Raw genomic sequence first — 15,022 nt, forward strand, 5'->3', positions numbered from 1 at the left:
CTACCTTTAGTGACAACCTTTTAGTCACAACATAAATTTTTTGTGACTAAATGAGACTTTTAGTCACAACAAAAAGTAGGGCTGAGCATCGGTCGGTTTGGTCGATTTTTTTCTATATAAAAATCCAAAATTTGGTTTTCGGTCTTGATTGGTGCAATCCGAAAAACAACCGACCAATCCAGAATTTATCTTAAAACTGACTGTTTTGAACCTTAGTTTGTTTGGTTTAAACCGCCCAAACCGAACTTTTTTAAAAAAAATATGATCTAATTTATTCTATAAACACATTATTCTACATTTTACAACTACAAACATACAAATTAATTGCTCAAAAACTAATTATCTTATTTTTTTAACTTTAATATTAATAAAATAATAATATATTATTAGTAACTACAATATATAAAAAAAAAAACTTAATAAATTGATATATATATAAGGGTCGGTTTTAGTTTTTTCGGTTGGTTTATTACTAAAAAAAAATGACCGTTCAATAGCGGTTTTAATCGTTAGCGATTTTTTTTCGGTTTTTGGTTCCGCCAGTTTCAGTTCTAACAGTGTTCGGTAGGTCGGTTTGAACGGTTTTCTCAGGTTTTTAAATTTTCTGCTCATCCCTAACAAAAAGTAACTTGTGACTAAAATATAATATTTAATTACAAATTGTCACTAATTTAATTTTAGTCACAACAAATATTGTGACTAAAAATACATTTAGTCATAACAAATTTTAATTTTTGTGACTAATATTTTTACCCACGGATCTTTTAGTAACACAATAATAGTAATTTATAATTAGCCACAACTTTTTTATCTTTAGTCACAAAATTAGTTGTGACTATAATTAAAAAATTTTATAGTGGATGGTGATTGAAAATCAAGTAAACGTTTCTAACCTTTAATTTTAATTTGAAAATATTTTTTTTTATAGATTTTATTGTTGAAAAACCTATTAATATTACATATAAGCAAGCGTAGGATTAAGTGGGTTTATAATTAAAAAAAAAATAATTGTTTAATTTTAGGGTTTTGTGGTTTTGGGGCTCGACTGCGACAATATTAAAGGATAGTTTCAATTTAGGGTAAAAATATTAGTTTTTTTTTTTAAAAAAAAATAATACACTTATGTCTTCGGTTATTGTTATTATGAAATAATAGAAGACATAAGTCCCTCTACCTTTTTGGTATTTTTTAGACTTACATCTCCGCCTTAATAGCATTTGGTAGATATTTTTTTTAACTGAAGATAAACTAGCATAATTATCGAAAATAAAATTTAATTTTTTAGTAGTGTAGATGCAAATTAAATACCTCTCACAAATATTTTTACTTAATGAATAATAAAATATAAGACTTCTATTATGTTTAATTTAATTTGTATATATATTTATCAATTACATTTTTATTGTGTAATTACTCGTTTCATAATAAAATTAATAAATATAATATGATATTAAAATGACCAGAGGTTGCTCTCAAAATTATATTTGAAGAAGAATTATTAATAATCAGTAGTGTAAATAAAAATGTCTTGTCTTCTGACATGGTGAGAATGTTTCTCTAGAATTCCTAGTGTTTGATCTTGTCTCTAAAAGTATGGCGTCTAGTAGTTATTCAGTGAAGGAATTGGAAGATCTCTATGCTAATATTGAGATTGAAGGTGAGGATGATTATGGCAACACTTTCGACTTTGAAGAGTCTGCAACTGAAATTGCTAATGCGGAATTATGTATTGTTGGAAGGTTTCTTACAGCAAGAGCCATTGACTATGATGTTATGCGTCACATGATGGCTTCTCTTTGGCAACCGGGCAAAGGAATGTACGTGAAACAACTTGAATCTAATAGATTCTTATTTCAATTCTATCATGAATTAGATTTGAACCGTGTTATAGAAGGAAGTCCGTGGACCTTTAATCGTACTCAGTTTGTTTTTACAAAGCTCAAACCAGCAGATGATCCGAGACTAGTGCCCATCAACTCCCTTGACATATGGGTACAAGTTCATGGCCTCCAGTATGGCTTCAAATCTGATATTGTTCTTCAACGAGCAGGCAATTTTATCGGTACATATGTTGAATCCGATCCGAAGAACTTCAGAGGCATTTGGAGAGATTATTTGCGGGTCAGAGTCACTCTTAACGTGACTACTCCCCTGAAAAGAAGAATGAAGCTACGACGTACAGCGGGAGACGAAGGTTTCTGGGCTATGTTTAAATACGAATTCCTCCCAACTTTCTGCTTCGTGTGTGGTATACTCGGACATTCCGAAAGACTCTGCCCACAACGTTTCGACACTCCAGCAGACCAACTTTCTCAACCTTATGGAGCATGGATGCGAGCTCAACCACGGCGTAGGCATAACCTTATTGGAAGTCAGTGGCTGCGGAACGGCGATGAAGACGAACCAGAAAATTCCATTCGAACTCCCACTGGTGTGAACAAGACTTCAGACACCAATCAATCTCCACTGATTAAGGAGCCAGCCGCAGGAAATCATGGGGCATTTACTCGGCCTAGTATCAATCTTGGCAAATCAAAAGGAGTAATGGAATCTGCAATTACAATGAGGCCTATAAATGGAAATAATTCCATTAATTCAAAAATCATACAGTTGGAAGATCTTGAGGAGGAAATGGAGGATAGTGTGATCACTGATTCTAAAAGGAGACGCACGAGATTGGAGGATATCACTGTCCCAAGTGATCCGACTCATGCTGAGTCACACAAAGGAAATTTTGATGGGCCTTTTCATGAAGTTATGCAAGAGGATGCTAGTGAAAATACCATACAGAGACCCAATTCTCACTCAAAAAACGACTTATTGGTGGGTTCTGGTTCCCAGGCCCACCGCTCATTATGAGTATTTTAAGCTGGAATTGCCGTGGGCTTGGGAACCCATGGACCCTTCAATTCCTTGTGGACCTTGTGGCCCAAAAGAGACCCAATTTCATTTTTCTTTGTGAAACTTTAAGTAACAATTCTGTCATTGAGAAATTTAGAGTGAAAGTGGGCTTTGAAGGTATGTATTCGATAGATGCAAGAGGCCATAGTGGAGGTATTGCCATGCTTTGGAAAAATAGTGCTGAAGTCCAATTGTTACACTACTCTGTCAACTTTATTGATCTTCAAATTGATGCGCCTCAGTCAGTACCATGGAGACTCACCGGTTTGTATGGAGAACCAAACAGAGAACAACGCCACCGAACATGGAATCTCATTCGACACCTGAAGCAACTTTCGACACTCCCCTGGTGCATTATAGGAGATCTAAACAATGTCAAAAGCCACAATGACAAAAGAGGAGGCAACAATTATCCGCAACGCTTAATCGATGGCTTTAATCAAACCCTCTCGGACTGCAATTTAGTCGATCTTGATCTTATTGGGTATCCTTATACATGGGAACGTGGAAGAGGAACCACTAATTGGATCGAAGTCCGACTCGATAGAGCTTTGGTCACTCATAATTGGTCAGATTTTTTCCCTTCAGCTCAACTTTTTAACCTCGAAATCACTGCTTCAGACCATTGCCCACTGCTGCTACAACCTTCAGTTCAGCAACTATTCGCTTCAGCACACCAATTTCGATTCGAAAACGCATGGTTGCGTGAACCTCTCTGCTTCCAGGTGGTAAAGGAGGTCTGGGAGTTTAATACGAATTGCTCTATACTTCAAAAAATAAATATCTGTGGGGAAAACTTGTCAAAATGGGGGCGTGAGTATACTGGCAATTTCAAAGCCAGAATTTCCAAGTGCAAGAAAGAGATAAAAAAGTGGAAGAGAGGGCGTGATGTGGAGTCGGTCAAAAAGTACAAAGAAGCTCAAAATCTGCTAACCGAAACTCTGAACCAGCGAGAGGTGTTTTGGCGCCAAAGATCCAAGCAACTTTGGCTTAGAGAAGGTGATCAGAACAGCAAGTTTTTTCACGCCAAGGCGACATCTCGTAAGAAGCATAACACCATTCACAGTCTTCAATCCGCTACTGGTTCGTGGGTTAATTGGAACACGGGGTTAGACTCTCTTATTATTGATTACTTTGAGACTCTTTTTACTTCATCCTCTACTGATTTTAACGATGTTGTCATGAGTATTGCTCCGACTGTTACCACTCCTGAGAATGAAACTTTGCTTGCCCCGATTACTGACGAAGAAGTGAAAAAGGCTTTGTTTCAGATGCATCCGGACAAGTCACCTGGCCCAGATGGTATGACCCCCGGTTTTTATCAGAAATATTGGTCGATTGTTGGTTGTGATGTTGTCAACCAAGTGAAGGATTTTTTCTCAACTTGTTCTCTGCCTGCTGGGTTAAACCGAACCAACATTGTGCTTATTCCTAAGAAAAAACAGCCTTGCACAATGAGTGATTTGCGTCCCATTTCACTTTGTAATGTCCTTTACAAAGTCATCTCTAAGGTACTTGCTAACCGTTTAAAGATTGTGCTTCATCATATTATATCTGAACATCAGTCAGCTTTTGTCCCAGGCCGACTTATTTCTGATAATATTATGATAGCTTTTGAAGTTATGCACTACTTGAAGCGTAAACGTAAAGGCAAAGAAGGCTTCATGGCATTGAAACTTGATTTGAGTAAGGCGTATGATCGTGTTGAGTGGGACTTTATTCGTGCTATGATGCTTCGTATGGGGTTTGCTAGTTATTTTGTTGAGTTAATTCTACAAACTCTTACCTCTGTTGAATACAATGTGGTACATAGTGGTAAAAGCCTTGGCCCAATTATTCCTCATAGAGGCATTCGTCAGGGAGACCCTCTATCGCCCTATCTATTTTTGATCTGTGCTGAGGGCTTGTCATCGCTGATTACCAACTTTGAAAGACTCGGTCATCTAAGAGGTTGTAAAGTGGCTAATGGAGCTCCTATCATATCTCACTTATTGTTTGCAGATGATAGTTACATTTATTGTAGAGCAACTGAGAGAGAAGCTTCTAATGTCATGAGATTGTTACAACTCTTTGAGTCAGCTTCTGGACAGCAGGTTAACTTTGGTAAAAGCTCTATTTTCTTCAGTATGAACACTACTGAAATGGTTAAAGATCGCATCTGTTCCTTATTACAAATGGAGATAGCCCCAGAGAACTCAACTTACCTTGGTCTTCCTTGCACCATGGGCAGAAACAAGAACGCAATATTGGGGTTTGTAAAAGAGAAAATGCAAAAGAGAATACAAAGCTGGGAAGGAAGATTCTTATCCAAAGCTGCTCGTGAGGTTTTACTCAAAACTGTGGCTCAGGCTCTCCCTAGTTATGCAATGTCGGTGTTTCTTTTACCCTTAGATACTTGCTCTTCCTTGGAGAGCATGATGTCTAAGTATTGGTGGAATTCTTCCAATCAAAACACCCGTGGTATAAGTTGGATGAGTTGGAAACGTTTAACAAAGCAGAAGGATGTTGGCGGTTTTCGTAGTCTTCATGACTATAATTTGTCATTACTTGGAAAACAAGGTTGGCGCCTTCTTGTTAATAACCAATCCCTTGTGAGTAGAGTTTATAAAGCACGATATTACCCTCATAGTAACTTTCTCACAGCTACTCTTGGGAGTAACCCAAGTTTCATTTGGAAGAGTATTTTTGAGTCTCAAGACATTGTTAAAATGGGTGCAAGAATCAGAATAGGCCCGGGTACTTCCACAAATGTCTTGCAAACTCCTTGGCTTCCATCTGATTCTCAGCCGTGTATCACCTCCTCCCATTCGAGCCTTGTTAATTGCAAGGTCAGTCAGCTAATGAAAATTGATCAAAGGGAGTGGGATCATGACATCATCACAGACCTTTTCATTCCAAGTGAAGCTCAGCTAATTCTTGGAATTCCTCTTAGCAACCAAGCTGTCGACGATGTTTGGTACTGGTGTAAAGAGACTGCTGGTTTTTACTCTGTCAAGAGCGCTTACAGACATATTCAAGAGACAAAAGGCCACTGGGCATCTGATGAAGGCTCTAATTTCTGGAAAAAGTTTTGGAAGATCAAAGTGCCACCAAAAGTTCTTCATTTCGCGTGGAGAGCTTTAACCGAATGCCTTGCCACGCGAGATCAACTTCGGATTAAACACGTACCTGTAGCAGCTGCTTGTGTTTTCTGCAATGATGCCTCAGAAACCACCTACCATTTGTTCATCGAGTGTCCATTCTCAGTCTCTTGCTGGAACAGGTCTGCCGTGTCTCTCTCATTTCAAATAGCACCAGTTTTTTCGACTGGTTTGCTGAAAACTGGTCTCGGCATGGTGGAGACTATATAGCAGAAATCCTAATGGTAAGTTGGTCTATATGGAAAGCTCGCAACAACCTCATTTGGAATAATCGTGTTAGTTCTGCAGCTGATGTAGTCTATATCGCTCATCAATCACTTGGACAATGGCTTTCAGCACAAAGTCTTCGGTTTGAGCCAATTTTTCTAAACTCCAATTGCACCAGCAGCTGCAACTCATGGTCCAAACCAGCTGAAGGAATGACCAAAATCAATGTTGATGGAGCTACATTTGATGCTACCAACTCTTTTGGCACAGGATTCATAGCTCGAGACTCTAATGGGGCTGTTATATTGGCTTCTTCTACCTACTCGTATGGCTTCTCTAATGCTCCTTTCGCTGAAATAATTAGCATAAAAGAAGCCTTGAGTTGGATAAAAGACTCACAACTGTCGAATGTGGTGATCGAGACGGACTGCCTTACTGCCGTTCAAGCTTTGCAAAGTCAAATTGATATGCCTTCAATGTTTGGAATTGTTGTAAAAGACTGCAAAGTTTTATTGTCTTCTTTATTTAATGTAACTATTTCTCATGTTAAGCGATCTGCTAACAAGGCTGCCCATTGCTTGGCTCGTGGCTCTTGTTATTGGTCTGATCGTAGTTTTTCGGAGAGTACTCTTCCTAATACTCTCAAATCGATTGTGATTGCGGATTTGAATTAATAATATTATCCATTCCCATTCAAAAAAAAATAAAAAATAAATAATCAGTAGTGTAAAAAGTTAAAAAGACAAAAAATTTAATTAGTATTAATAATATTAACGGAGGTAAGATGTATACGTACATTTGATTTGAATATGCGTCTTGATAAAAGAAAAATTGGACAATTAATATCCATGGCTGGTGTATAATTGTTCTATTTACGAAATTGTGTATATAATAAAGTCTTGGCCTTTTTTACTTTCTTAATTAATTAAAGAGAACTCTATAAATTGAATTTATTCTTTGGATCTTATTTGGTTATGACAAAATCATAGGATCTCTGTTTCATCTTTAATTTGTTTCATTAAAAGCAAAAGCCAGCAATATCAAGAGTAATATATGGCCATAAAGAATTTCTTTCTTCTTTTAATCTTAAGAAAAAGGAAAAAGGTTTGGTCATTATTAATGGTGGGGTTATTATTTTTTTTTTTTGACACACACTGGTGGGGTTAATTTAATTTTTTGTCATATGTATTAACTTTTGGCTGTTTCAATACTAGTGGTATATACAAATAATTATAATTTGTGTCATATAGTTGTCATATATATATATATAATAAATTGGCCCACATTATTAAATAAGACGTAAGGTGAGGGTCATAGGTTCCATCATATACAAGTAGAAAAAATATGAAAGACAAAGTCCAGAGATAGAGAATGTCTATTGGTGTTTTTTGGTCATAAGTCTTGTGAGCATTATATTAATTATTTCTCATAATATTAATAAAATCTTCAAGAAAAAGAAAGAAAAAAAAACAGAGTGGAGTTTATCTCATGGTGGTCTCAATCAATGTTCATAGTAACATAATAATACACTTGGATAAATTTGAGACGTGAACGCAATACTATATATCAATTTCACCAAGTGATTATAGTATTTTTTTTTTTTTTTGGTAACTCGATCAAGTGATCATAGTATCATTAGTCCCTTTTTCAGCCAACAACTAAATATATCATTTGAGCTAAGCTAGAAAACCCACATATATATATAGATAATGAATCATTTTCATTATATTTAGTTAGTCATTAATATTAGTCTTTATCATATAACGTATAGCATGATATATATAATATAACTTAGAATAAGACCAGGTAAATCAATTTCAATTAATTCCCAAGTTATTAATGCATTGTCACTCACTCAACTCTCTACTAAATAAATGTATAATATAAGATAATTAACGTTCGAATCTAAAGCATATAATATAGTGTAGTGTGAACAAAGGAAGTTTCTTTCATATAACGGCTTTATATAATTATTGCCTCATTCACAATCACAGTACCGTGATTATAGTTGGGAAATTTAAAAAATAATGCTTAATGTAAGTGCATATAAAGATGGCGTAAATATATATATTTTTTTTTGGGTTCGTGTTCAAATTCTAATTTTAAGACTTGTTTGTAACGTTTGTATTGTATTATATTATATTGAATTGGATTATATATTATATTTTTATATAATACAATGTTAAACTTTAATTTATACTAAAACATTATATATTTAGGTGTCCATAAAAATTAATACCACATATAGTTTTATATAAAAATATTACACAATTATACAATTTAATATAATACTATACAATACAATACGGTGTAACACGGCGTACCAAACGAATATTAAAAATTATGCTAAATTTAACATATATTATTTTTTGTCCATGTTCATAAATTGAACAATAAGTAGTGTATAATGTACTCCAAATTTGATGTATGCTAAAAGTTGTGCTAAATTTAGCATATATTTTTTTTTATCTATGTTCATAAAATTAAACTCCAATTTTGATGTTAAGAGCATCTCCGGTGGAAAGTCAGAAAGGTGGTGTATTACTATATTTAAGCACACTTAAGAAAGAAAATTGCTAAAAGACAATACTGATGTCTAGCACCTTTCTCCGTGTCATACCATTATTGGTGTAATTAAGTATAGGGTCTCATATAACTTAAGAAAAAAGTTTTTAGGAAATATCACTATCCAATCGTGGGGCGCCACCTATAGACGATGTTGGGAACCACTAGTGCCCAATAGCAATATTTCTTAAAAAAAAACTACTTCTCTAATAATGTTCTAAAAAGTGCTAAATTTAATTAGCGTTTGCAAAATTTATGTCAATTTTGACACAATATATAACATTGTGTAAAATTTAACTCATAATAAAAACTATTTTTTTTATTTATTATAATGCCATTAATTATTATGATTTATGGACTTTTACTAAATTTTACATTCTTTATTTATCATATTACCATTATTTAAATAATAAAATAATAAATAATGATAAATTTAGTAGATTCTCAATAAAATATTTTTTTTTTATGAATCAAAAAGCTGTATTGCTCCACAAATCGATTTATACAATCTAAAAGCACTTCAAAGAGGCCTAAAAAAAACTATACATCATTTGCTTTGTATTAGCTACAAATAATTACAATTGATTAAACCACTGATCATTGTCAACTTGGGTTGTTTTTTTTGGCAAAACACAAGATATTCTAATTTTAATCATTATCTTCAATTACTTCTCTACAACAGTCGAATCTACTTTTGAATTATTTCACTATGTTCCATTTCTACCTTCCCAAATCAGGTACACCAAACTAGCAATTGCAGCTGAAAATATGTTCTTCTTGAATAGGCTTTTCTTTGATCTTTCGATCCACCTCAAGATGGCTTGAAGATTTACATCTTGTAAATTTCAGTTCAGCCACATCTTGATTATTTGTAGACGCTGCTGAGAGAAAGGACATTCAAAAAAATAAATGAGAAGTTGTTTTGATCTAAAAGGTTCCTTTAATCCATAAACAGATTTAAGCAACTTGCATACCTTTTGATCTTTCCATGGTAACACATACCTTTCTCATTGTTCCATATATATGGTTTCATCAAGATCGTAATTTAGAAAAGCGGTCTTGACGTCCATTTGCCATATCTTATATTCATTAGTTGCAGTTATAGAAAGAAGAATGCGAATGAATTTAAGCATTGTCACAAGAGAGAAGGTTATGTCATAGTTGATCCTTTCTCGCTGTGTGTAGCCTTTGGCCACAAGCTTATCTTTAAAGGTCTCTACCTTTCCTTCAGCATTTGTCTTCTTCTTGAAAATCTACTTACACCCAATGGGTATAAAATCTTCAGGTGGAGTTTCATATACCCAGACTTTGTTGGTGTGCATGGAGTCCATCTCTGAATCCATGGCATGGCATATTCCACTTGTCTGAGTCAGGTCATTCATTGCTTCTTTGTAGGTTAATGGATTGTCTTTGTCTATGTCAGAGACAAAAAAATGTGTTTCATGTTCATAGCGGACATGTTGTCTCATAATCCTCTCACTACGACAATGTATCAGGGTTTTCTTTTTAGGAACCGTGGTAACCGCTATTGGTCATTCAACTAATGGTGCTGAAATTATTGGTTCAAAAATCTTATTATTGATTTCGTCAAATTTTCTCTAAATATCTTACAATCATACACTTCAGTTCTAGAAACAAGTTTCATGAAAAAAAAAATAAAATAAATAATAATAGTAAAAAAGAGTAAAGTCCTCGAAACTTAATAAAAATAAAATTTGAGTTGATATTATTTGAATATGACAATGGGTTCACAATTTGTTGTTTTGTAGCTATAGTTTTATTGTTTTTTAATTATTTTTTTGTTATTGTTGAGATCAAGATGTTTTATAGTTTTTTTTTTTTATTAAAACAAATATTTTTATAATTTGAAACTTCAAAACTATTTTTAAAATTTTGATTTTGTAGAAATATAAATAAAATATAAAAATAGGGACAGTAAAAATATAAGTAACAAAAAAAAAGTAATTTTGTAAAAATTCTTAAATTTAAACAAATAAAATAAGGTCTTAGAACGTAGTTTGGGCCGAATAAGGGCCTATAAAGTGGCTTTCGGACACCAATCAGTAAGTACAGATTTTCTGATCAACATGTTGTAACTAGTAATGTCATTTCTCTCAGAAATGATCAAAACCAGTTGGGCCCAGTTAAATCAACTTCACATCCCAACATGCTCTAGAGCTTAAGACTTAAGAGGCTAAGAGGCCCAAGTTTCACACACACCTTTCAAGAAATTACACATTTCTATGAGTTTCTATAAAATGTGCAAAATATAACTTATTTTTTAAAAAAAAGTTATTTTATAAGAAAATTTCGAAAAAGAAAAAGAAAAGAAAAGGCTAATTAGTATTTTTTCTCCCCGAACTTTGACACGTACCAAATTATGCCCTCTGAACTTTTTTGGCTGTTAAAAATTTCCCCTGAACTATTGAGATTGTTAGATTTAAGGACTTTTGTCTAAATTCATTCAATTTTAGTGTTTCAGTGATTGTTTATGTACTAAAGCATGCTCCTCAGACTTTAAACAAAAATCCTTAAATCTAACAATCTCAAAAGTAATTTTTAACGGCCAAAAAAATTCAAGGGGCATAATTTGTTACATGTCAAAGTTCGGGGAGAAAAAAATCCTAATTAGCCAAAAAAAAAATAGTTTAGGGTAGCTAATTACTTTCCTAAATAATCAGTTTTTTTTTTTTCCATACATTTTTTAGTTCTTTTATGAATTTTTCCCATATTTTTTTTTTTTTGAAAAAAAAAACATACTTTTACAAACTTTTAGGATAAAAACTATACAAATGAAAATTCCCCCCTTTTATGAATATATGGTAGATAAGATAGCCCATTTGAAATGTTGGTGGGTAAATCAGCTTGTTCAGGCTGCCAACGACTATTTAAAGTGTTTGTGGTCGTGTCCTCAATACTCATGAAATTAAAACAGCCTTTGCCCCAAAGGAGTAGACTGTGGAAGCAGACATGGACGAGAGAGCAGCCTATCTATACATTGATTTGTTTGCTGATTGTTCGAGACACACATTAAAATACATGTAAATTCAGCCAAAAAAAAAAAAGGTGTGCATAGTGAGAAGACAAGAAATTTCCTGCAAAGGTGTATTGTACTAGTTTGCACCTGCTGTTGTTGTTGCTGCTGACCACCACTGGCACAGGCAGGCACTCGTAGACAATGGCAAGACAAGTGAGCCTTGGATATGCATAAAAAATAACCCAATTCAACTATTCCTCCATTCTCACCATATCATCATCCCAATAAAAAAGAATGCTAAGATTCCAATTCTAGGCTCATTTTTTTTTTACATATCCCTAGACCTTTCATAGTATACTATCTCTCTCAATTATCGATGCTTGATAAACAACTTTCCCGGAAAAAAAGAGTAAAGCAAAAACACTTGATATGTTCTTCAAAAAGATGCTCTTTTTGTATACCCCAAAACAGTTTAATTCAAATTGAATTGAATTGAAGTTGATGAGATTAGAATGGAAAACTCACATGCATTCCTTCAAAATGGTTTGCTGAAGCAATTGTACATGAAAACACCACCACTTTTCACAAAATAATAAAATAAAATAAAATAAAATAAAAATTTAGACAAAGATGAAACACTCTAATGAAACCAGAGGATTCTCCAAAGACTCGTTATTATTCCCCAGCTGCGAAGAACCAACGTCGTTATTATTAGTATTACTCTCACTCTGGCTCTTCTCTTTACTATCTCCACCCAATGACTTGCAACCGCCTCGTCCGGTTCCCTTTGACGAGTTTCTCGAAAGTCCACCTCGACTCACTCCACCGGTTGTCCGTGGAGCCGGTGACCTCGACCGCCGGGAAGATACCTCGCCAATATCTCGTCGGATACCGGCATACCCATCGTTGCGTTGTATGGTCCTTCCCTGACCCGATTCTCTCCCACGAATGGACTTATTATCAACCCGATTCTTCTTCTCTGCTGACCGTTCGGGTCTGTTACCCGAAGAAACGGGTCCTCTTCCTCTTCTACCGGAGAGCTCGGCTCCGCAGTTGGGACGCTTCCGGCGAGTGGTAGCCGTTGACCCATTTGTTATTCTGGGACCCACTTCCCTCTTTCGCTTACTAATAGCTTCGTCTTCGTCTCTTACCTCCGTAATAGTCGTTGTCGTCGTCGTTGACAAGTAAGAATAGCTCTCACTGACTTCACATGTCTCGGAAAGGTAAGAAGCTTCAGAGACCTCCACAACCTCTGGTTCTTTCTCGTCTTTAGCGGCTGCGGCGGTAGCAGTGGTCATCAAGTGACTCTTCTTTTTCTCTGTAAAAGTTTCTGGGTTTGGGGTCGGGGGTTTCGAAACAGGAGTTTCTGAGAGGACCTCCTTAACGGACTCTTCTTCAACGACCGGAGGAGGGTGAGGAGACATAATGTGGGCTTGTTCCATTTCCAGCGCCGGAGTTGTCCGTCGAAAATGTTGGTGGTTGACCGGCGGCGCATCTGGTTGTTTCAGTTCTTCTCTCTGGGTTGACTTGGTTGAGGAGCTGAGACAACATCCCATTTTGGGTCTTGGGAATGTGAGAAAGTTTTTAGAGTGTTTTGAGGTGAAATCTCATGGCAAGTGGGAGATTTTGAATCCAACGGTCATAATAAAAATGGAGAGAGAGAAAGAGAGAGAGAAGAGGGGAGGAGTGGTGGTGGTTAGTTTGAGAGTGTTGAGATTGGGTTTTGGGTTTTGGTTAAGGCGGAGATGTTGATGAAATGCTATTTTTGGACACTAACACTACTAGTTAGAATTTTTGGTACAACTGGGAATTTAATACATTACATAACAACAAAAACAATGAAATATGTACATATAAATTTGTGATGAAGAGTGTGTATAGTATAGCTACGAAAATCATTTCACGTGTGAATCATATATATTTAGATGTGGGTTTTTAAAAGATGATGAATGAGTGTGAAATTTTTTGAATCATGGAAATGATTTTTCTTTTTTTTTTCGTCCTTTAATTTTATTTTGAAAGTATACAAGGGATTCTCAACTACGAGACGATTGTTTTTGTAATACAAAAGGAGGGAAAAAAAAATGCTATTTTGTATAATTTAATACATTGGGATATTACTTATTGGAGTCTTTTAATTTTCAGTTACATTTTCATATATACGTTATTTAATCATATTTTATCAAAAGAGCTTTAGTTTTATAAATATCATAGTATAACCTTTTTTTCACAAACAATTTTTATCTAGCAGTTGAAAAGGTTGAGTTAAAGATTTTTTTTTTTTTCAAGGATGTTTTGAATTATTTATGATAAGAGAAATAAAGAAAGATTAATAAATCTTGAGCTTAACTGAGGCAATTTGTAATCTATTAATCACTTGGGGAAAAAGTAGCATATCTACCTAATCCCAATATCATTAGGCGTTAAAATTAAATGAAGTCCTTAATTGTTGTCTGCAAAAAGGAAAGGGAAATTTCACTATTTGCCCTTAATAATATACCTCATATCAAAATATATACCCTAAACTAATTTGTACAAATTAATGCCTATAATTTTAAAAGTTACCCAAATTACCCTTTAATAAAAATTTCCCTCTAACAGTTTCCTTCTCCTCTCTCTCTTCCCACTTCGGCTTCCCCAACCCCCCACCTACCTCCGACAAACCCAACCAGCGTTCTTGACCTCCATTCCCTCTCTCTCTTTCCACTTCGTCTTCCCCAACCTCCACTCCCTCTCCCTCGCCACAACGAAAGTCCGAGAACCCAAACCCACTTCCCCAACCTCCATTCCCTCTCCCTCCATTCCCTCTTCGTGTGCATCCAATCGACGAACCCACAACCCAGTCGAGGACGACAAAACAACGACCACAAAATCCAGTCGACACGCACCACCGTCCTCACGCACCACCGTCCTCAATCGACACCCACTTCAGTCAAAAAGGTACCATTTTTTAAAAAAAAAAATTGATTTTAAATGTTCAATTTTGCTAGATTTTTGTGGATTACTTGATTACTTGTGATTTATCTTTGTTCATGTACATTCTGTGGATTCCTTTGATTCTGTGTATTATTTTTGGCGAAATTATATGTATGTACAGTGTTTGTCGACGACATATCGATAGGATGTCGATAGGATGTCGACATTTAGGGTGTCTGTTAGAATTTAGCTTTTATTAGTATGTCGATAGGATATCGTTGTATGTCGACAGGATGTCGATTAGTGGGGGAAATGT

General features: G+C 35.0%; 2 protein-coding genes across 2 annotated transcripts; one reads left to right on the forward strand and one right to left on the reverse strand.

Moving 5' to 3' along the window:
- Positions 1-6,262: 6,262 nt before the first annotated feature.
- Positions 6,263-6,922, forward strand: LOC115725192 (uncharacterized). The gene has a single exon (XM_030654627.2). It carries the CDS (start codon positions 6,263-6,265, stop codon positions 6,920-6,922), a length of 660 nt encoding a protein of 219 aa, XP_030510487.2.
- A 5,375-nt stretch (positions 6,923-12,297) lies between these two features.
- On the reverse strand, positions 12,298-13,693 carry LOC115701201 (uncharacterized). The gene has a single exon (XM_030628924.2). The coding sequence runs from the start codon at positions 13,344-13,346 to the stop codon at positions 12,411-12,413; it is 936 nt and encodes a 311-aa protein (XP_030484784.2). The 5' UTR covers positions 13,347-13,693; the 3' UTR covers positions 12,298-12,410.
- Positions 13,694-15,022: the final 1,329 nt, after the last annotated feature.

The sequence above is a fragment of the Cannabis sativa genome, chromosome 8, assembly GCF_029168945.1.
Source record: "Cannabis sativa cultivar Pink pepper isolate KNU-18-1 chromosome 8, ASM2916894v1, whole genome shotgun sequence".
Lineage (NCBI taxonomy): Eukaryota > Viridiplantae > Streptophyta > Magnoliopsida > Rosales > Cannabaceae > Cannabis > Cannabis sativa.